This window comes from Eleutherodactylus coqui, chromosome 8, assembly GCF_035609145.1.
Source record: "Eleutherodactylus coqui strain aEleCoq1 chromosome 8, aEleCoq1.hap1, whole genome shotgun sequence".
Taxonomy (NCBI): Eukaryota; Metazoa; Chordata; class Amphibia; order Anura; family Eleutherodactylidae; genus Eleutherodactylus; species Eleutherodactylus coqui.
Genome location: NC_089844.1, coordinates 96,950,341 through 96,972,526, shown reverse-complemented (window position 1 = coordinate 96,972,526; position 22,186 = coordinate 96,950,341). Strand labels below are relative to the sequence as shown.

Here is a 22,186-nt window from a genome sequence, read left to right as displayed (position 1 = left end):
TCATGTCATTTGTCTTTTTTTCTTGGCTATGTTATTTTGTGTTGATGTCACAATAGCCTTTCTTTTTTTTAATTGTTCAATTCTTATGATGTCATAATAGGAATTGTAATTCTTCTTTGGCTTTATTCCATTGTGATGATGTCACATTACAGATTGTCTTTTTTTCTTGGTTGTATTTTTATTGTGGTCTTCAAGTGTCTGGGTGCCATAGCAACCCATCAGGATCCCATGATCTTATCTAATAGTTGACATGGGGAGCCCCCTCCCTCTGTCTGTTTTTTACATGCCACACCCAAAAATAAAGACAAGGTGAAGTATAGCTTCTGCATGGGTAGACAAAAGACTAGAAAGTGTGTAGCCAAGTTTATGACACGTTTGCTGCCATCCTAGTGACACTATTTAGCTGAACAGGCTAGAAGGATGCCAAATTTGTGGAATGTAGAAGATAAAAAACTAAGACTAAGGTGCAAGTCCCAGGATAGGAAAGTGGCATGATGATGATGAACAATGAAAAACTTTATTTTAGTGGTTACTTCTTGGTTGGAGTTTGGGAGCTGCAGTCCTCACTATGTCCCCCCACCAGACTGGTATCCAGGACTCTCTAATGAACATGAGCTGCAGAGTATAAGCCTTATTTCATCTGGTACCCAGTTATTTGAGAAAAAGGCCTGGAACCTTGGAAAACATCACTGGCTGGATATAAATAAAGTCTTTCGTTGTTCATCATCATCACATCACTCTCCTATCATGTGACTTTTTTTTAGTCCTAGTTTTTTATCTTCTACATTCCACAAATTTTACATGCCACAGTCACATTCACCACGAGATGTAAAGAGTTAAATAGTGGGGATTGGTGGTTTCTCCAATGCTTGTTGTTAGAGCAGGTGCCAGGCTGTCATCCGATAGCTAGACCCCTGTTCCCTCCATGCAGTGTCGTAAAAAGGAGCATGCATCAGAAAAAGATCCCTTAATGACCTCCTTAAAAAGGCATATAGGCTGTCGTTAAGGGGCTAAGTAATAACTTCCTTACTGTGAGATCTGATAAAATCTTTTAAAATATCTACATAGTTTAACTCAAGTTTTGTTAAAGCATTCCCAACTTTTCAGATGTCTTTTCAAAATAAGTGGCTATGTGTACATGAGGAATAGCTCTTTCTTTGGCCTTTATATAACTTACATCCTGTATTTTTTCACCATTTTCTGCTTTTCAGAGTGTATACCTTATTCTTAATTATCTCACATTAGGGGGAGGAACCTAGCTACTGTGCTGTGTACTGTACACAGAGAACTATAGATCCTACTCTTCAAATGTCTGTAACACATAAAATCATGTTTAGGACAGTGTACAGCCAAAGCGAGTGTGGAGGTGTGATTCCTGTAACTGAAAAAACAGTATAAAGTGGCTTACACTTGGATTGCAGGCAGTGTCTGTGTGAGTCTCACTTTTTCTCACCTTTCCTCTGCTTTCTATACATTTCAGTGTGTATGATGATTCATGCCCCTCCCCTCCCCTGTTCTAATGTCTCCAAGTCTCCTGTCAATCAACTGAGAGTAGACAGTGGACAGAAAGCGAATACGAAGGGAGACTAGTGGCCATTACTTTAAAGTAACTTTTCAGCACAAAACGTCATTTTAGGTAAATAAAGTAAATAGCAGTTTTGGTAGTTACCACTCTGGCTATCATATGAGCACAAGTTGTTTGCAAAGTTACTGACCATTTAAGCCTTTAAAAAAAAAATCTCTTTTTATTAGGAAAGTGTATAACAGAGCGCACAGTCTAAGAGGCATGTTGAGACTGGCTGTACAGAAATATATAAAGATACAAGTGTTAACAATCCGGACACACAGGTCTGAGAGATGTTACATTCAATCTGATATTTCAGCTCTATTATGGTTACATCTTTTAACAGTACTGATAGACAATGATTATACCAGTAACCGTAAAACAATAATTTGTGAACCAAAAAGGACGAGGTGTGGGGTGGGGGGGAGGCGGGGTTAGGAGTTGGTTTCGGCAAGGCTAGTTTTAAAAAGTCTCAGGCCTGGAGATGTATTTTTAATGGTCAGGAGATGTAATTTAAAATTTTTAATGACTGTAAAAATGCTTTAAGTGAGTGAGGGAAGAGTGTTTGAGAGTGAGAGAAAGCCATTTACGCTTTTCATATCTCATATAAGCATGTAAAAAAATGTAGTCGATATTTACTAAGCAACGCTCCTGAAAACACAGTTTTGTTTCTTTTTACTTTCAGTGTGGAGATCTACATAGCTTTGAAGATCTCCAAACTAAATGTTGAGTAAGCTCTTATAGACCTGAATGACGCCACATGCATATTGGTTCCTACTGATCCCAAGGGAATACTGTCAACATTTAGATGACAGCTATAGTGATCTTTTAGTGAAGGGGGCCCCAGCTCGAGGTCCCTTGCTCACAGACCCCGCCACTGAAAGCTTTGGACATGTTTCTGTGGTCTAGGCTGATGTATGGGTTATACAGAACTCTAGCCTAAGGCTGTATAGTTATGGGGTGACAAGATATCTGAGATGATAAAGTGTAGATAAGGCAGGTACAAAGTGGCAGTTGGAGTTTGGCTTGTCACATGCTTATTTAAATATTACAATAATGCATCTTGTCATTTTTATCTTATGTCATGCAGGGGCGTACCTAAGGGCTATGGGGCCCGGGTGCAAAAGTTCAGCTTGGGGCCCCCCCGGGCCTCCACCCCACACTCCCCCGTAACCATATCTAGATCGTGCTGCATACATGATCTCCCCCTTGGCGTAATTTGTCCAAACATGATGCATTTCCTGCACATGAACATTTGTTTGTCGCCCCACAGGCCACTCACACACACCGCTTTTTACTGCTATTAGCGCGGTGTCCCGAGCGCCATACTAACCGCAGTTACAACACTCCCAGAGATTTTAATGAGGTTACTCAAATTTGTGCTCAAACACGGTGTTTCTAACGCTGTGATTTTCGAGAGCTGTCCTATTTTTGCGTTGTCGTGGTTTTTAACACACCTCCTCACAATGATGGGGTGCATTAAAAAGCGCCGTCAGACGCTGTAACCTGTGTTCAAAAACGCTGCTCGAAATCCTGGTAAAAATGCCACGATTTCAAACTGCATTTTCTGAACACGTGTCTATCTATCCCATATCTATCTATCCCATATCTATCATATCTATCATATCTTTCTATCCCATATCTATCATATCTATCTATCCCATATCTATCATATCTATCTATCCATCTATCTATCCCATATCTATTTATATACTATCTATCTATCTACTATCCATCTATCTATTCCATATCTATCTATCTATCTATCTATTCCATATCTATCTATCTATCTATCTATCTATCTATCTATCCCATATCTATCTATCTATCTATCTATCTATCTATCCCATATCTATGTATCTATCTATACACTATCTATCTGCACACTATCTATCTAATATCCATCTCATATCTATCTATACACTATCTAAATACTATCTATCTATCTATCCCATATCTATCTATATACTATCTATCTATCTATCTATCTATCCCATACCTATCTATATACTATCTATCTGCTATCTATATACTATCTATCTATATACTATCTATGTATCCCATATCTATCTATACACTATCTATCTATACACTATCTATCTATCCATACACTATCTATATAATATCTATCTATATACTATCTATCCCATATCTATCTATATACTATCTAACTATCTATCCCATATCTATCTATATACTAGCTATCTGCTATCTATATACTATTTATCTATCTGCTAACTATATACTATCTATGTATCCCATATCTATCTATATACTATCTATAGATAGTATATAGATAGCTATGGGATAGATAGATAGTAGATAGATAGATAGCAGATAGATAGCAGATAGATAGCAGATAGATAGCAGATAGATAGATAGATAGATAGTATATAGATAAAGGAGGGAGACAGACAGACACACACATATGCACTTACCCCAGGACCCGTTCCACTTCTCCTTTATGTGACAGCAGCAGCAAGCCAGCAACTCAGAAGCTTCCCGTCCAGCAGGAAGCAGCGGGCAGCACATGATCACTGTGCTCTGCTGCCCCATGTGACTTCTTCCCTCCTCCCCTGCCGTCCCATGTGACTTCCTCCATCCTCCCCTGCCGTCCCATGTGACTTCCTCCATCCTCCCCTGCCGGCCCATGTGAGTACCTCCCTTCTCCTCCCTGCTCTGCCGAGCCGTCCTCTCACGCTGGCCGTTCCGGCTGTCGCATGATGAGAATGCTGCAGTCAGAACAGCCAGCGATTAATGCACTAAATGTGCTTGTTGGTATTGCAGAGGACGGCCCCGGGGCCCCCTGAGCTCAGGGGCCGGGTCGCCATGGCGACCCCAGCACCCCCTGACGCTACGCCTATGATGTCATGCATTCTTAGCCCCTATTGACAATGCATTACCAATTGTACCGAATTTCCAGTTAAATAGACTGTTTTCTTTGCTCCTGTGTAAAGATGCAAATTAGAGACTTGATTTCTCTTAAGTCACAAATGTTTCTTCTTGTGTTTCTTACAGTCATCAAAGATGTAATAGTTTGGGGCAACATTAGTGGCATCAACCTCCTTGATCTTCATCTAGCTAAAATCTACAACTATGACAGCTCTATTTGGGGCCCATCAAGTTTCTCTAGACCGTTACTCCCCATGATACATGACAGGTATGTGTGAGATTTGAAAGGAGTTCGTGGGTGTCAATAAAATAACAAACAAGCATATCCATCCTATTGATGTCCCAGGCACTCCCCTTCCTCACCACTTTCGTCTCCATCTGACTCCTGGTCACATAGTCACATGACGGCTAAGCATCTCATCCTCAATTAGATATTCTATAATAAAAGGAATAAAGCAGTTTTATAAGAAGAAATGTTTTTTTTTTCTTTTAGAATGGTTGCTATATTTTAATCAAATCCAGGTTATAACATGAGAAATGTGGTACAGGTGTAGTGGGGGCACCCAATCTGTACATCAATGTAGCTGAATCAATTTAGAGACCATACTCTCACACTCTTACCTGTGGACTAATTAAGGATTTATTCTCCAACCCGATCCTGGTTTTCTGTTATTTTTTTAAATGCCAATTAGACATGCCATATATCTACACTTTTATGTATATTGTATATACGTGCTTCTTCAGAACATTTGTTAGAACATCTTATATATAAAACACAAATCCACAGTTCTGTCCGATTTGAGTGAAATTTTGCATGAGCGTTCTTCAGCACCGGCAATGAATACTGGTGGAAATAAAAATCAAAAACTCAACAACTTCCCCTGTAATTTTTGTTGCCTACAGCAACCAATCACAGCTCGGCTTTCATTTCTTATACTGCTGAGATAAAATGAAAGCTGCGTCTGCTGGTGGCACTTATGTAGCAACTAATGACATTAATGAACATTTCAGCTAAAAGAAAATATTACTGAGGATGATTGTGCGTAAGGTTGATGTACCAATTGTGCAAGCCTCATAATCAAATATTTGACGAATTAATGATTAGGGACCCCTGCAAAATAGCATAGTTACATTAGTTATTATGTAGAAGAAGGAAATTACTTTGAAAGCCCAATTTTCAATAACCAATCCCTGCGCCTATATCACTATATCACCCAGTGCCTGATGAGATGATGATATGTTTTCAATGGGGCTGGAGCTGCTGCTGCCGCGCTGATTGAAGACAGTGGACGATATCACAGATTTTTCTTAGCGCTGTGAGGCTTCAGTGAAAACATCGCAATTGCGTATGAAACCCTTGAAAATTATTGGTTTCATAATCGTGCGCTTTCACTCACTCTCGCATCGCAAGAAAACGTATTGCTAGTGGGTAGGCGCCCTTATACTGTTTTTATGCCCTGATAGGGCAATGGTTTTCTTCATGAGATAACACCATTACTGAACGTTTAGATTTTTTCATACGCTGAGAAAATAGGTTCTTTGTCATGTTAGCACTTTGAAGGTTTTTGTGTAGTAATTTAATTTCTATTTTCTTACAGAAAATGGATGAAAAATGACATGGTCACAGAATGGAAAAAACGGAAGGAACATCGCTCCGGTCTGTCAGCTGCTCACTCCATTGCCACTGCCTTGTCCTATTGGCAACAAGATTCAGACACTGGAATGGTTTCACTTGGTGTCCTCAGTGAAGGTAAAGATAAGGGGTGACCATATGATAATCAAAGAAAAGCAGTTTAGTGATTAGTTAATCACCATAGGTCCAGCCGTCAAAACCCCATAGAAATCATGGGAAATGGCCACCATATCATGTATAGTCACACCGAGTCCTCCAGAGCAGTAAGTTCTGCTGAAACAATGCTTGTTAAAAGTCAGTGCACGTAAATGATGTTTAATTTGCTAAATTAGTGCATGGATCACAATTGTTTTCATGTATTATACATTGTTGTAGTTTAGGTAATTTTGACCGTATTGACATGGGCGGGTTTACAGGCAAGTTCTATCAGATAGCAATATGGATTAATTTCAATGTGTTTACTTGCAGGACTGATTTTTCTTTCAGTGCTCCTTAACACAGGCGATGCGTTTTCCAGCCGCACACATCACGGCCGCAACGCAGCCAAAAATCGCACGTACAGGAGGCAGCCGCAACCAAGTAGCAGCTGCATTTCCCGTTTAAATACCCTGCTTAACTCCCTCCCCCTCTCCGCCCCCTTGCTGGGTGCTGCCAAAGGGAGGGGACAGGACAGGGCGGGAGCTAGTGTGCTAAACTCCGACCCCATCTCATCACCTCAATTTGCTGTAAGCCGGCAAGGGGCGGAGAGGGGGAGGGAGTTTAGCAGAGCCGCTGCCAAACTCCCTCCCACCTCCTTTTTCCAGCAGCTCCCATAGGAGCCTATGGTACCAGCTGACGTATTCAGTCCAAAAAATAGGTGTAGACCTATCTATTCCGTCCAGAGTAAAATCGGACGACAGAAATACGCACTGTGCGCGCTGTCTTTTCCAGACAATTTTACATCCCCAAAAATTACCCATCTAAACAAATGCATTGGAATCCAATGCATCAGATGGTCGCGATGTTCATCGCGGCAAAATCACCTTAATAAAACGCCCATGTGAATAGAGCCTCAGAACGATGGTGTGAGGTAGAAGAATTGCAGTATGTCTAACTTTTGAGCTATTCTGTTCAGAAATTGCCCATTACTTCCTATGAGAAGAAAAAAAAACTGATTGTGGCTGTTAACCCATCTGACAGCAGCATTTAAATGTGATCAGAGTTCAGGGTTCCCGATCACCCCTCCCCTTCCCCTGTGATGAGATTGTGGGGTGGCGTTCAGTTGCCATGGCAGCCGGGGGGGCGTCTAAAAACCACTAGGGCTGCCATGGCAGATTGCCTATGAAACCATGCCTGTGGCGTAGCTTGATAGATTGCATGTGAGAGAGTAGTGTCACGGTATAATGCAATACATTATACTGCAGGAGTGATCAAACAATCAGAAGTTCAAGTTCACTGTGGGATCTCAGCGTATTTACGCAGGTAAATAGCTGTGCATATACATTTGTGTGTATAAAGCCTAATTATTACAAAACTCTACACTGATTGGTATAAATGACATACAGCTGAAATCAGCATGTCTGTCAAACATGATCATAGGTTCCCTTTAAGTCTATTTTGGGGGAAGCCTTACTTTACCTACAGCAACCATTATTGCCCTTAGAGTACATTTATGAGTAAATACTAGAGATGAGCGAGCGTACTCGTCCGAGCTTGATACTTGTTCGAGTATTAGGGTGTTCGAGATGCTCGTTACTCGATACGAGCACCACGCGGTGCTCGACTCCATTACATTTCCTTCCCTGAGAAATGTGCGCGCTTTTCTGGTCAATAGAAGCCCAGGGAAGGCATTACAACTTCCTCCTGTGACGTTCCACCCCTATCCCACCCCCCTGCAGTGAGTGGCTGGCGAGATCAGGTGACACCCGAGTATTTAAATCGGCCCCTCCCGCGGCTCGCCACAGATCCATTCTGACAGAGATCAGGGAAAGTGGTATCTTGGTGGAGCTGCTATAGGGAGAGTGTTAGGTGTTATATTCATCTTCAAGAACTCCAACGGTCCTTCTTAGGGCCACATCTGACCGTGTGCAGTACTGTTGAGGCTGCTTTTAGCAGTGTTGCACTTTTTTTTTTTTTTGTATATCGGGCGTGCAGACCATAGTGTCCTCAGTCTGCAGTCATTTTACTCAGTATAGGGGCAGTACTGGTGAGGCAGGGACAGTGGTACAGGGAAAGAGGTATACTGGCTATATAGGCAGTGGGCTTTTTCAAAAAAATTGGGGAAAAATACTATATTTGGGCAGCCGGTGACTGTCTTCAGTTTACTGCGTGTCTGCTGGGGCTAGTAGTTGCTAATTAATACCCAGCTAAGCATTACAGCAGGCTTGCGCATAATTGTTTCCTGGCTCTGCTGCGCCCGTTACATGACCGCCGTCATCCCGCCACAGGGAAACAGTACACATTATATCCGCTGCATGCGGTGTCTCTGTTTTTTCACCTCACCATTTTAAAAAATTGAGGCAAAATACGTAAGCCCTACCACTGGGCTTTGTCCAATTCACTGGTTCTGCGCTGTGAATTGCAGCAGCTCAGTCATATGCACCTAGGTCTCACTACAGGCTTGCGCATAATTGTTTCCTGGCTCTGCTGTGCGTTCCGTAAGCGAAGTCAGCCTCCAACCACAGGCCAATAAGCGGCACATTTAATTACAGCGTTCTGTTTCTGCTCTACTCATAATACACCATGCTGAGGGGTAGGGGTAGGCCTAGAGGTTGTGGAGGCGGGCGAGGATGCGGAGGCCCAAGTCAGGGTGTGGGCACAGGCTGAGCTCCTGTTCCAGGTGTATCGCAGCCGACTGCTGCGGGATTAGGAGAGAGGCAAGTTTCTGGGGTCCCCAGATTCATCTCACAATTATTGGGTCTACGCGGTAGACCTTTATTAGAAACTGAGTGGTGTGAGCAGGTCCTGTCGTGGATGGCAGAAAGTGCATCCAGCAATCTATCAACCACCCAGTCTTCTACGCCGTCCACAGCTGCAACTCTGAATCCTCTGGCTGCTGCTCCTCCTTCCTCCCAGCTTCCTCACTCCATGACAATGACACATTGTGAGGAGCAGGCAGACTCTCAGGAACTGTTCTCGGGCCCCTGCCCAGATTGGGCAGCAATCGTTCCTTTCCCACCGGAGGAGTTTGTCGTGACCGATGCCCAACCTTTGGAAAGTTCCCGGGGTCCGGGGGATGAGGCTGGGGACTTCCGGCAAATGTCTCAAGAGCTTTCAGTGGGTAAGGAGGACGATGACGATGAGACACAGTTGTCTATCAGTGAGGTAGTAGTAAGGGCAGTAAGTCCCAGGGAGGAGCGCACAGAGGATTCGGAGGAAGAGCCACTGGACGATGAGGTGACTGGCCCCACCTGGTGTGATAAGCCAACTGAGAACCGGTCTTCAGAGGGGGAGGCAATTGCAGCCACAGGACAGGTTGGAAGAGGCAGTGGGGTGGCCAGGGGTAGAGGCAGGGCCAGACCGAATAATCGACCAACTGTTTCCCAAAGTGCCCCCTCGCGCCATGCCACCCTGCAGAAGCCGAGGTGCTCAAAGGTGTGGCAGTTTTTCACTGAGAGCGCAGACGACCAACGAACTGTGGTCGCGCCAAGATCAGCCGGGGAGCCACCACCACCAGCCTCACCACCACCAGCATGCGCAGGCATATGATGGCCAAGCACCCCACAAGGTGGGACGAATGCCGTTCACTGCCTCCGGTTTGCACCACTGCCTTTCCCCCTGTACCCCAACCTCCGCTGTCCTCGGCCCCATCCAGCAATGTCTCTCAGCGCAGCGTCCAGTCGACGCTAGCGCAAGTGTTTGAGCGCAAGCGCAAGTACGACGCCACACACCCGCACGCTCAAGCGTTAAACGTGCACATAGCCAAATTGATCAGCCTGGAGATGCTGCCATATAGGCTTGTGGAAACGGAGGCTTTCAAAAACATGATGGCGGCGGCAGCCCCGCGCTACTCGGTTCCCAGTCGCCACTACTTTTCCCGATGTGCCGTCCCAGCCCTGCACGACCATGTCTCCCGCAACATCGTACGCGCCCTCACCAACGCGGTTACTGCCAAGGTCCACTTAACAACCGACACGTGGACAAGCACAGGCGGGCAGGGCCACTATATCTCCCTGACGGCACATTGGGTGAATTTAGTGCAGGCTGGGACAGAGTCAGAGCCTGGGACAGCTCATGTCCTACCCACCCCCAGAATTGCGGGCCCCAGCTCGGTGCTGGTATCTGCAGCGGTGTATGCTTCCTCCACTAAACCACCACCCTCCTCCTCCTCCTCCTACACAACCTCTGTCTCGCAATCAAGATGTGTCAGCAGCAGCACGTCGCCAGCAGTCGGTGTCGCGCGGCGTGGCAGCACAGCGGTGGGCAAGCGTCAGCAGGCCGTGCTGAAACTACTCAGCTTAGGAGAGAAGAGGCACACGGCCCACGAACTGCTGCAGGGTCTGACAGAGCAGACCAACCGCTGGCTTTCGCCGCTGAGCCTCCAACCGGGCATGGTCGTGTGTGACAACGGCCGTAACTTGGTGGCGGCTCTGCAGCTCGGCAGCCTCACGCACGTGCCATGCCTGGCCCACGTCTTTAATTTGGTGGTTCAGCGGTTTCTGAAAAGCTACCCACGCTTGTCAGACCTGCTCGGAAAGGTGCGCCGGGTCAGCGGGCCAACACGGACGCTGCCACCCTGCGGACCCTGCAACATCGGTTTAATCTGCCAGTGCACCGACTGCTGTGCGACGTGCCCACACGGTGGAACTGTACGCTCCACATGTTGGCCAGGCTCTATGAGCAGCGTAGAGCTATAGTGGAATACCAATTCCAACATGGGCGGCGTAGTGGGAGTCAGCCTCCTCAATTCTTTACAGAAGAGTGGGCCTGGTTGGCAGACATCTGCCAGGTCCTTGGAAACTTTGAGGAGTCTACCCAGATGGTGAGCGGGGATGCTGCAATCATTAGCGTCACCATTCCTCTGCTATGCCTCTTAAGAAGCTCCCTGCAAAGCATAAAGGCAGACGCTTTGCGCTCAGAAACTGAGGCGGGGGAAGACAGTATGTCGCTGGATAGTCAGAGCACCCTCATGTCTATATCTCAGCGCGTTGAGGAGGAGGAGGGGGAGGAATATGAGGAGGAGGGGGAAGAGACAGCTTGGCCCACTGCTGAGGGTACCCATGCTGCTTGCCTGTCATCCTTTCAGCGTGAATGGCCTGAGGAGGAGGATCCTGAAAGTGATCTTCCTAGTGAGGACAGCCATGTGTTGCGTACAGGTACCCTGGCACACATGGCGGACTTCATGTTAGGATGCCTTTCACGTGACCCTCGCATTACACACATTCTGGCCACTATGGATTACTGGGTGTACACACTGCTCGACCCACGGTATAAGGAGAACCTTTCCACTCTCATACCCAAAGAGGAAAGGGGTTCGAGAGTGATGGTATACCACAGGACCCTGGTGGACAAACTGATGGTAAAATTGCCATCCGACAGTGCTAGTGGCAGAAGGCGCAGTTCCGAGGGCCAGGTAGCAGGGGAGGCGCGGAGATCAGGCAGCATGTACAGCGCAGGCAGGGGAACACTCTCCAAGGCCTTTGCCAGCTTTATGGCTCCCCAGCAAGACTGTGTCACCGCTTTCCAGTCAAGGCTGAGTCGGCGGGAGCACTGTAAAAGGATGGTGAGGGAGTACATAGCCAATCGCACGACCATCCTCCGTGACGCCTCTGCTCCCTACAACTACTGGGTGTCGAAGCTGGACATGTGGCCTGAACTCGCGCTGTATGCCCTGGAGGTGCTTGCTTGCCCTGCGGCTAGCATCTTGTCAGAGAGGGTGTTTAGTGCGGCTGGGGGAATCATCACAGATAAGCGTAGCCGCCTGTCAACCGACAGTGCCGACAGGCTTACACTCATAAAGATGAACAAAGCCTGGATTTTCCCAGACTTCTCTTCTCCACCAGCGGACAGCAGCGGTACCTAAACAATACGTAGGCTGCACCCGCGGATGGAAGCATCGTTCTCTATCACCATAAAAAACGGGGACCTTTTTAGCTTCATCAATCTGTGTATTATATTCATCCTCCTCCTGCTCCTCCTCCTGAAACCTCACGTAATCACGCTGAATGGGCAATTTTTCTTAGGCCCACAAAGCTCAGTCATATGACTTTTGTAAACAATGTTTATATGTTTCAATTCTCATTAAAGCGTTGAAACTTGCACCTGAACCAATTTTTATTTTAACTGGGCTGCCTCTAGGCCTAGTTACAAATTAAGCCACAGTAACCAAAGCGATTAATGGGTTTCACCTGCCCTCTTGGTTGGGCATGGGCAATTTTTCTGAGGTACATTAGTACTGTTGGTATACCAATTTTTTTGGGCCCTCGCCTACAGTGTAATCCTAGTAATTTTTATGGGCTTCGCCTGCACTCATGGTACAGCAAGGTGTGTGGGGTTGGCCTACACTTTTGCTACATAAATGTAACTGGGACCTTGTCTATACTGCAACTACTGAAATGTGAAAGAGACTGTTATATCCCTAAACTGCTGCAACGGGAATGTTACTGTGGCCTGTCTTGACTGCTACTACTACTGAAATGGAACTAAGACTGTGCTCCCCCTATACTGCTGCTAGTGATATGTTACTGGGGCCTGTCCCTAATGCTACCGCTGAAATGTTACTAATTCTGGGCTCTGACTATACCGCTGCTAATGCTATGTCACTGTGTTGTGGAAACGGAGGCTTCCCAAAGACATGATGGTGGCGAGGCCATTTCCCACCAACACGGTTACTGTTAAGGTACATATTACCAGTCTGACTGAGGCATGCACTGTGGGCCGAAGCACACCTGTATTGTATGGGACGTTAGCTCTGCTGAGCAGGGCACTGCAATGGGATACATTTATGTACCGCCGATGGGTTCCAGGGAGCCACCCATGCTGTGGGTCCACAGGGACTTCACATTAGGGATTTGTAAACTGGGGCATGCAGTGTGGGTCGAAGCCCACCTGCATTTAATCTGACGTTACCTCAGCTGTGCTGGGCAATGCAATGGGATTTATTTATGTAACGCCGGTGGCTTCCTGGGACCCACCCATGCTGTCGGTCCACACGGAGTTGTACCTGCCCGTGTCTACTTATAAAGAACCCCAGTCTGACTGGGGCATGCAGTGTGGGCCGAAGCCCACCTGTATTTAATCTGACGTTAGCTCTGCTGTCCAGGGCACTGCAATGGGATTTGTTTATGTACCGCCGGTGGGTTCCAGGGAGCCACCCATGCTTTGGGTCCACACGGACTTCACATTAGGGATTTGTAAACTGGGGCATGCAGTGTGGGTCGAAGCCCACCTGCATTCAATCTGACGTTACCTCAGCTGTGCTGGGCAATGCAATGGGATTTATTTATGTAACGCTGGTGGCTTCCTGGGACCCACCCATGCTGTCGGTCCACACGGAGTTGTACCTGCCCGTGTCTACTTCTAAAGAACCCCAGTCTGACTGGGGCATGCAGTGTGGGCCGAAGCCCACCTGTATTTAATCTGACGTTAGCTCTGCTGTCCAGGGCACTGCAATGGGATTTGTTTATGTACCGCCGGTGGGTTCCAGGGAGCCACCCATGCTTTGTGTCCACACGGACTTCACATTACGGAGTTGTACCTGCCTGTATCTATGTATTAAAAACCCCGGTCAGACTGGGGCATGCAGTGTGGGCCGAAGCCCACCTGCATTTCATCTGACGTTACCTCAGCTGTGCTGGGCAATGCAATGGGAATTATTTATGTACCGCCGGTGGCTTCCTGGGACCCACCTATGCTGTCGGTCCACACGGAGTTGTAACTGCATGTGTCTACTTATAAAGAACCCCAGTTTGACTGGGGCATGCAGTGTGGGCCGAAGCCCACCTGCATGTAATGTGAAGTTACCCCAGCTGTGCTAGGCACTGCAATGGGATTTGTTTATGTACTGCCGGTGGGTTCCAGGGAGCCACCCATGCTGTGGGTGAACACGGAATTCCCATTGCGGAGTTGTACCTGCCTGTGACTATTTATAAAAAAAACCCGGTCTGACTGGGGCATGCAGTGTGGGCCGAAGCCCACCTGCATTTCATCTGATGTTACCTCAGCTGTGCTGGGCAATGCAATGGGAATTATTTATGTACCGCCGGTGGCTTCCTGGGACCCACCTGTGCTGTCGGTCCACACGGAGTTGTAACTGCATGTGTCTACTTATAAAGAACCCCAGTCTGACTGGGACATGCAGTGTGGGCCGAAGCCCAGCTGCATTTAATGTGACGTTACCTCAGCTGTGCTGGGTACTGCAATGGGATTTGTTTATATACTGCCGGTGGGTTCCAGGGAGCCACCCATGCTGTGGGTGCACACGGAATTCCCATTACGGAGTTGTACCTGCCTGTGACTATTTATAAAAATATGAGGCCAGCGTGTGGCATGAGGGCAGCTGAAGGCTGCGCAGGGATACTTTGGTGTGCGCTGTGGACACTGGGTCGTGCGGGGGGGTTGGGCAGCACGTAACCCAGGAGAAGTGGCAGCGGAGTGTCATGCAGGCAGTGATTGTGCTTTGTTGGAGGTAGTGTGGTGCTTAGCTAAGGTATGCATTGCTAATGAGGGTTTTTCAGAAGTAAAAATTGTTGGGGGGGGGGCCCACTCTTGCCGCTATTGTGGCTTAATAGTGGGACCTGGGAACTTGAGATGCAGCCCAACATGTAGCCCCTCGCCTGCCCTATCCGTTTCTGTGTCGTTCCCATCACTTTCTTGAATTTCCCAGATTTTCACAAATGAAAACCTTAGCGAGCATCGGCGATATACAAAAATGCTCGGGTCGCCCATTGACTTCAATGGGGTTCGTTACTCGAAACGAACCCTCGAGCATCGCGGAAAGTTCGACTCGAGCAACGAGCACCCGAGCATTTTGGTGCTCGCTCATCTCTAGTAAATACATATTGGGCAGCTACAGTGACAATATGCTCTTACCCTGTCTGGATACTTCTGTCTTATTACTGTTAGTATGTACTGCATTTGGTTAGCTGGATACTATTGTATTGATATGTTATTGTGTTTTTAATGTGCTAAACAAGTCCAAAAAAAAAAAAAATGAGTAAAAAAAAAAGTTTTTATTCATTTAAAAAAAATAAAAGTTAAATAAACCCTTGCCCATTTTTATAATAAAAATAAAAGAAGAAAAAAGCATTTGGCATTTCTGTGTCTGTATAAATCCAATCTATCAAAGTGACACAGAATTGCGCTTTTGTGGTCAATCAAAAAATCATATGTACTCCAAAATGGTACCAGTAGAAACTACAGGACATCCTGCAAAATAAGGAGCCCTTATACAACTGTCAACAGAAAAGTAAAAAAGTTATGGCTGTCTGGAGATGGCGTCAGAAAATAAATTTACATTTTTTTAAAGTAATATAGCAAAAAAAAACTATACAAATCTTGTATCGTCGCAATCATACTGACCCATAGAATAAAGTTCACTTGTCGTTTTTTCTGCAATGTGTACGCCATAGAAACAAGAATTTTTTAAAGGTTTTTTCATTACATCATATGGTACATTGCATATTACCATTAAAAATACAACTCATCCCGCAAAAAGCAAGACCTCAGACGGCTATGTTGATGGATAAATGAAGCAGTTATGATGTTTTGAAAGTGGGTAGGAAAAAACAAAAATGATAAAAAACGGCCTTGTCATTGAGGAGTTAAGTGACTGATTCTTGTTTTTCCATTGTTTTTAGGCTTTTTTAATCTTCCAGTTGATATTGTTTACTCCATGCCAGTTACATTTCAGAATGGGGATTGGCAGGTATGCACATATGTAACAATTCAGGATGAAGCGAAGGAGACTCTATTACAAGCAGCGGCTGAGTTAATCAAGGTGATGGTACCATGGATAATGTTCAGTATCGTGAATAATCATGTAAACTCAGTTTATAGTCATAAGGGCTTTTTCCCACAAGCATAAAATGTGAAAACGGCCGGCCGATATACGCTGTGATCTGATGCATTGGATTCCAATGCATCAGATCACATGGCTGTATTTCTGAGACGAAAAAGTCTTTACATCGGGCCCAAAAGATAGTCCTGTAACTATCTTTTGGGCCGGAATATGTCAGCCACTGCATGGGCTCCTATGGTAGCCCATTGTAGCAGCCGCAGGTGGGAGAGAGTCTTCTTCCCACGTGCAGGCTCACTTCTCTTCCCCTCCCCGCTCGTTCTGTGCAATGGAAGGGGAAGGGGCGGAGCTAAGCGCCAGCCCGTCCCGGCTCCTCCCATTGCTGGCTGTGGACAAGGGGTCCTGCCCTCTCCCTGCCCCTTGTCCTTAGCCATCAACGGGAGGAGGCGGGACAGGCTGGCACTTAGCTTTGCCCTGCCCCCTCCCATTGCAAAGAATAAGCGGGAAGGAGAAAAGAGGTGAGCCTGCGATGGGGAGAGAGGGAAAAGAGGTGACGGCATAGTAGTCTTGGCGTATATGCGCTGGGACCCATGCCGTCTAAACGGGCGCACAAACATTTGATCTGTGCGCCCATTCACCATTTTTAGCGTATATCGACAGGCCGTGAAAACGGCTGGCTGATATACACTCATGGGAAAGAAGCCTAAAGGTTCTAAAGATGTAATGAGTTTACTAGTTCATGATCCATTGGATATTTTCTTCTATCTGATTTATGCGATTATTTGTGGTGATGAGATATTGCTGGCAGTTTCTTAAGCAATCAAACCCGTGTATTTGTAACAAAAAGGTCACTGAAAAATATAATTCGTACTGCCACCTCCGAGACAATGCTAAACTTTTTAAGCAACACAAATGGCCACCTTACACACATATGGACATCTCATCTGCACCCTGTATTTATCTGGGTGCGATACAGCGGTGCGGTGAGGTACCTAGTCTTCAGGATTGTACTTTGTCAGTCGCTCATGATGGCTACTCACATTTAGGCCTCTTTCACACGAGCGCTGATTACGTGCGTCAAATAATCGCATCTGAAAGAACCCATGGTTTTCTATGAGTTCTTTCAGATGAGCTTTTTTTGACGCTCCTACAAAATCACATGTCAAAAGGTGCGTTTTTTTGACACAGAGATTTCTCTCCTCAAAAGATAGGACATGTCCTATCTTTTGACAGCGCACCGTGTTCATGCGATTTAATGCTCAGATAGCCGCGCTCAAACAGGGCTTGTATGCAAGAGCCCTTAGAATAAAACACCCTTTAATGTAGTCTTGGTCTCTAGAGTATCTATGCAGTAAGCGTGACCTTCTAGAGCCTCAGTCATACTAGCATTAGACAGCTTTTCTGACTTATCTGAAAACGGGATGCGGCTTAAATTGCACGAAAAATTGTGCTAAGTTACCTCACAATTTTGGCAAAATTTTTGGTGTAAACTATGCCTAAACTTTAGACTAGACCATCTTAAAATTCAACAGATTCAGCAAAGACACTATGATAAAACCTGGCACATTTTAAGACTGTCCAATCCAAGTTTGCACTGTTTGCATATTAGTGAATACGCCCCATCTTCATATATCTTCATTCATGTGATATATTTTACTATTAGATAGTATTGTATCTGTATTTCAGGAAAAGAACATTGCTTTTGGAATTTCTCAAGAAGAAAAGATTGTATCCGAAGAACACAAAGAAATCATTGGTAATAGTCAGTGTGTACAGTAGCATAGAGAAGTGTCTATTGTAGTTTTTCACAAGTATTTTTTGTAAGGGGTGTTGTCGCTGATAAAATGCAGCAGTGCTAAAGGGGTTGTCCCGCGCCGAAACGTTTTTTTTTTTTATTCAATAGGCCCCCCGTTCGGCGCGAGACAAACCCGATGCATGTGTTAAAAAAAAAAACGGATAGTACTTACCCGAATCCCCGCGCTGCGGCGACTTCTTCCTTACCTTGCTAAGATGGCCGCCGGGATCTTCACCCATGGTGGACCGCAGGTCTTCTCCCATGGTGCACCGTGGGCTCTGTGCGTTCCATTGCCGATTCCAGCCTCCTGATTGGCTGGAATCGGCACACGTGACGGGGCGGAGCTACGAGGAGCAGCTCTCCGGCACGAGCGGCCCCATTCACCAGGGAGAAGACCGGACTGCACAAGTGCGTCTAATCAGGCGATTAGACGCTGAAATTAGACGGCACCATGGAGACGAGGACGCTAGCAACGGAACAGGTAAGTGAATAACTTCTGTATGGCTCATATTTAATGCACGATGTACATTACAAAGTGCATTAATATGGCCATACAGAAGTGTATACCCCCACTTGCTTTCGCGGGACAACCCCTTTAATGCTAAAAAATGCTAAATATTTTATAATACTGCAGTAATAAATCCAGTAGGTGCCAGGAAAGGACAAACGTAGCACAATCAGCCACATGCTTAAAACGCTGAGTCGGTCAAATATTCTTATAACTATGAAATTCAATGACAGAGACCCATTTTGCATGTCTACATATAATAAAGCATGGTACATTATTCTATAATAACCCTCTGTAACATTAGTTTGACTTGGTTTTTTATGCTTCAACTTCTTTCAGAACAGGCAACTTCATCAAAAGACCAGAAAGAAGAATCTTCATTCCTCAGTGGCGAAAATCCGCTAAATATACAGACACCACTTGACCAACTTGGTTGAAATTCTTTTTAGTCAAACTTTCTTACAGTTTGTTGCTACTTAAAGAAAGCTTGTCGGGTCCCTAATGCTGCCTTGGCTGCAGGCAGCACAGTATAGTATAGTGACAGACACTCTAATTTCAGCAGTTTGTCACTTATAGGCCGCCTGCACACGGGCGGAAATCCCGCCGCGGGATTTCCGCCGTTGAAAGTTTGGATAGGAGTGCATTACAATACGCACTCCTATGCAGACGACCGCGGTTTGGCCGCGCGAAATCTCGCGCGGCAAACAAACCGCGGCATGTCCTATTTTTCTGCGGGGCACGCACTCACCCGGCCGCCGGCTCCGGTCTGCGCATGCGCCGGCTGCGCCGCAGCCGGCACATGAAAGAGCTGGGGCCGCCAGGCGCGGGAGAGTACGCGCTCGTCCCTGCAGGCTCTCGGGTCGGGTCCCGCGGCGAGAATTCTCGCTGCCGGATCCGACCCGCTCGTGTGCAGGCGGCCTTACTGATAGGCGCAGGAGTTTTGTTACATTTGTAACTTTGCAGTATTGGACAGAAAGGAGTCAGATGAGATTTATTAATATTCATATATTCACTCTTTTCTTGCCCCTGGCACTGATTGATAGATCTCACTGTGTTAGGGGCCATTTACACGGGACAATTATCGCTCAAAATTTGTTCGAATGAAATTGAGCATTAATCATCCCGTGTAAGTGCAAAAAAATTGTTTACTATTCGTTCACTTCTCGTTATTGCTAACTTTTAGTCAACATAAAAACCATCATTGGATCGCAAAACAACAGCAGTTCAAAAAGCGCCTTGGGGATTATTGGTGGGTGATCCACTCTAACATATTCAAATCCTCTGAGGACAAGGAGAGCTGCAATGACAGTTTGGGGTTTTTTCTTAAAAGAGAATATCCCCCCACAAAGTACAACAGACTGTGAGTAAAAGAAAAAGAAAGTCTGCACTCTTAGAATATACAAAGCGATGACCCAAGTAAATCGTCAGTCCAAAAAAGGAAAATAGGGACGGCACTTACTCTGGAGGAGGGGGGTATATATAACAAGAAGCCCCCTCCTTGAAGTGTCGACTCCTCAAGTTTATCCTGATTGCAGTAACGTCACAGGATCTGGTGAATTTAATGTTCACTTTATTCCCAAGCGATGTATCCAAGCATACAAGTTTCCCAAGCGATATGTAGAAACATACAGGCAACGCGTTTCAGTGCGCACAGGCACCTTTATCAAGCCAACATTCCCCTCAATGCTCATACATATATATATATAAAAGGTAAAAACTATCTCTTACATTTAGCCCAGTCCCCCTGGCGTCCTCCGATCCCAGTGTGGGAGGAGCGGGAGGTGGCCCGTCAGTTCGTCAACCGTGTGACGTCAGCACGGAGGTCATGTGATTATGGAAAACGTCATCACGCCTAGATCACGTGATGCGACCGCATCGTTGCGCTCGGTCATGCGGCGCTCTAGTATGCCGCGTCGTCATAGCAACGATTATCATGTGACCAGGTATTATACCATACTGCGGCATTGTATGGCGCCCCGATGTTACAAAATTATATAGCATATTAATAACAAGCGCTGCTTATGACCATAGCTGCATTGATAGTTTATCAGTAACTTGATATTTAATAATTTTGGGTATAAACTAAAATAATACTATAATGATATAACACATGATCACCTACCTAACTGAATGGAGGTAGGTAGGTATATATGCAGCTATTCAATGCATTCATTCAGCTGGCTCAGCGTATTTACGCAGGTAAATAGCTGCGTATATACATTTGTGTGTATAAAGCCTAAGTATTACAAAACTCTACACTGATTGGTATAAATGACATACAGCTGAAATCAGCATGTCTGTCAAACATGATGACAGGTTCCCTTTAAGTCTATTTTGGGGGAAGCCTTACTTTACCTACAGCAACCATTATTGTCCTTAGGGTACATTTATGAGTAAATACATATTGGGTAGCTACAGTGACAATATGCTCTTACCCTGTCTGGATACTTCTGTCTTATTACTGTTAGTATTACTGCATTTAGGTTAGCTGGGTACTATTGTATTGATATGTTGTTGTGTTTTTAATGTGCATTATATTTGCAGCACAGATTGAAAAGGGCTAAACAAGTCCAAAACGATGCCTATTGTTGTCACTGGAGCTATAATAAAAAGTTTGCACTGTTTTGGTTGTATGCTATCCTTCTATCTAATCTTGTGGCTAAGCTGGGTAGTGAGAAACTCTTGGGGATTGATTGCTTTGTGTGCGTCCAATATGTGTAGTGTATGCTCAACATATGTTTGCATTATATAAGTAACATGTACAATGTGTGAGTAGAACATGTGTGACTTGTAAGTTAGCAGGGTATGTGTGGCATTTGTCTAATATGTGAGTGGAATGTGATTTGACATGTATATGTTACATTCATCCTGGACTGCCAATAGGAAACAGGATACGAGGGGCAGCCAGAACAGACGCCGTAAACTAGGAATACGAGTGGCTAGATGCAGGACGGGAAACGCATTCAAACCGGACACGCTGGCTGAAACACCAACTGGACACTGAACTGCATACTGGGAACTGGACTCACGAACAGACATAACATTGGGACTGACAAATGACCAAAACACTCAGCTTGCATACCTGCATATATAACAGATGGGATTGCTATGAAAGTACAAGGTATTAGTTCATGAATTGGCCAAGTCACTTAAGCCCGCAAGCCACTTCAAGGCTCCTCGTTGTCTCGCGGGTCCCTACTCTAATGAGACAGCATAAACCAGAACCCTGCAAGCAGGGTGATCATCCTGATAAGGGTGGCCCTGCAGGATCCAGCGGGGCAGAGCAAAGACAAACTGACAGAAAATAAACGTAAGAACACACACAGAACAAGACTATCTACACCTAATGTCCGGCTACCTGTACAAACACTGGACAAGACACTGTTCACACACATAACACATATACAGGCTTGCAGAAAACCAAACCCTAGGGTGAAGGGATACCAGCTTCCTCTTGCAAAGGGGTTGGTATACATTATGCAGCAGACCAGTGGGGGGTTGGCTGGCAGGAGAAACTCCACACCCAGACAGCTTACTTATCCCTCACCTGTGAAGCTGTGCTCATGGAAACCTGTAGAACACCAGATCCCAGCAGCACAACCTAACAGTATATATTATGAATTAGATTTGTACTGATTTCTTATATTATCTGTATGTGCATGATATAAATATATATCATTGTGTGGCTTTCTTGCCATAGAAGAGGGGCAGGACTTGCACATGGGCTCTTTTCTGTCAGTGTCCTAACTCGAGGCAACAAGAGAGGAAGTGTACTCTTACACTAATCAATAGCATTAGTGTATTGCAAATATAATAAGCTTAGTAGACCATAATTTATTCATACATTCTTTGTGCCAAAG

General features: G+C 45.5%; 1 protein-coding gene across 2 annotated transcripts in view; it reads left to right on the top strand.

Annotated features, from left to right (window-relative positions):
• The window catches only part of MDH1B (malate dehydrogenase 1B), a 44,703-nt gene extending 23,753 nt beyond the window's left edge, over positions 1-20,950 (top strand). Inside the window, exons 6-10 of one of the 2 annotated variants that reach the window (XM_066576091.1) lie at positions 4,583-4,724; positions 6,055-6,206; positions 15,866-15,933; positions 17,710-17,779; positions 18,666-20,950. In XM_066576091.1, the coding sequence (XP_066432188.1) occupies positions 4,583-4,724; positions 6,055-6,206; positions 15,866-15,933; positions 17,710-17,779; positions 18,666-18,763 (530 nt within the window). In that variant the 3' untranslated portion in view covers positions 18,764-20,950. Of the gene's footprint in view, positions 1-4,582; positions 4,725-6,054; positions 6,207-15,865; positions 16,006-17,709; positions 17,780-18,665 lie in introns of both variants that reach the window. The other variant, XM_066576090.1, reaches the window with a different exon arrangement.
• Positions 20,951-22,186: the final 1,236 nt, after the last annotated feature.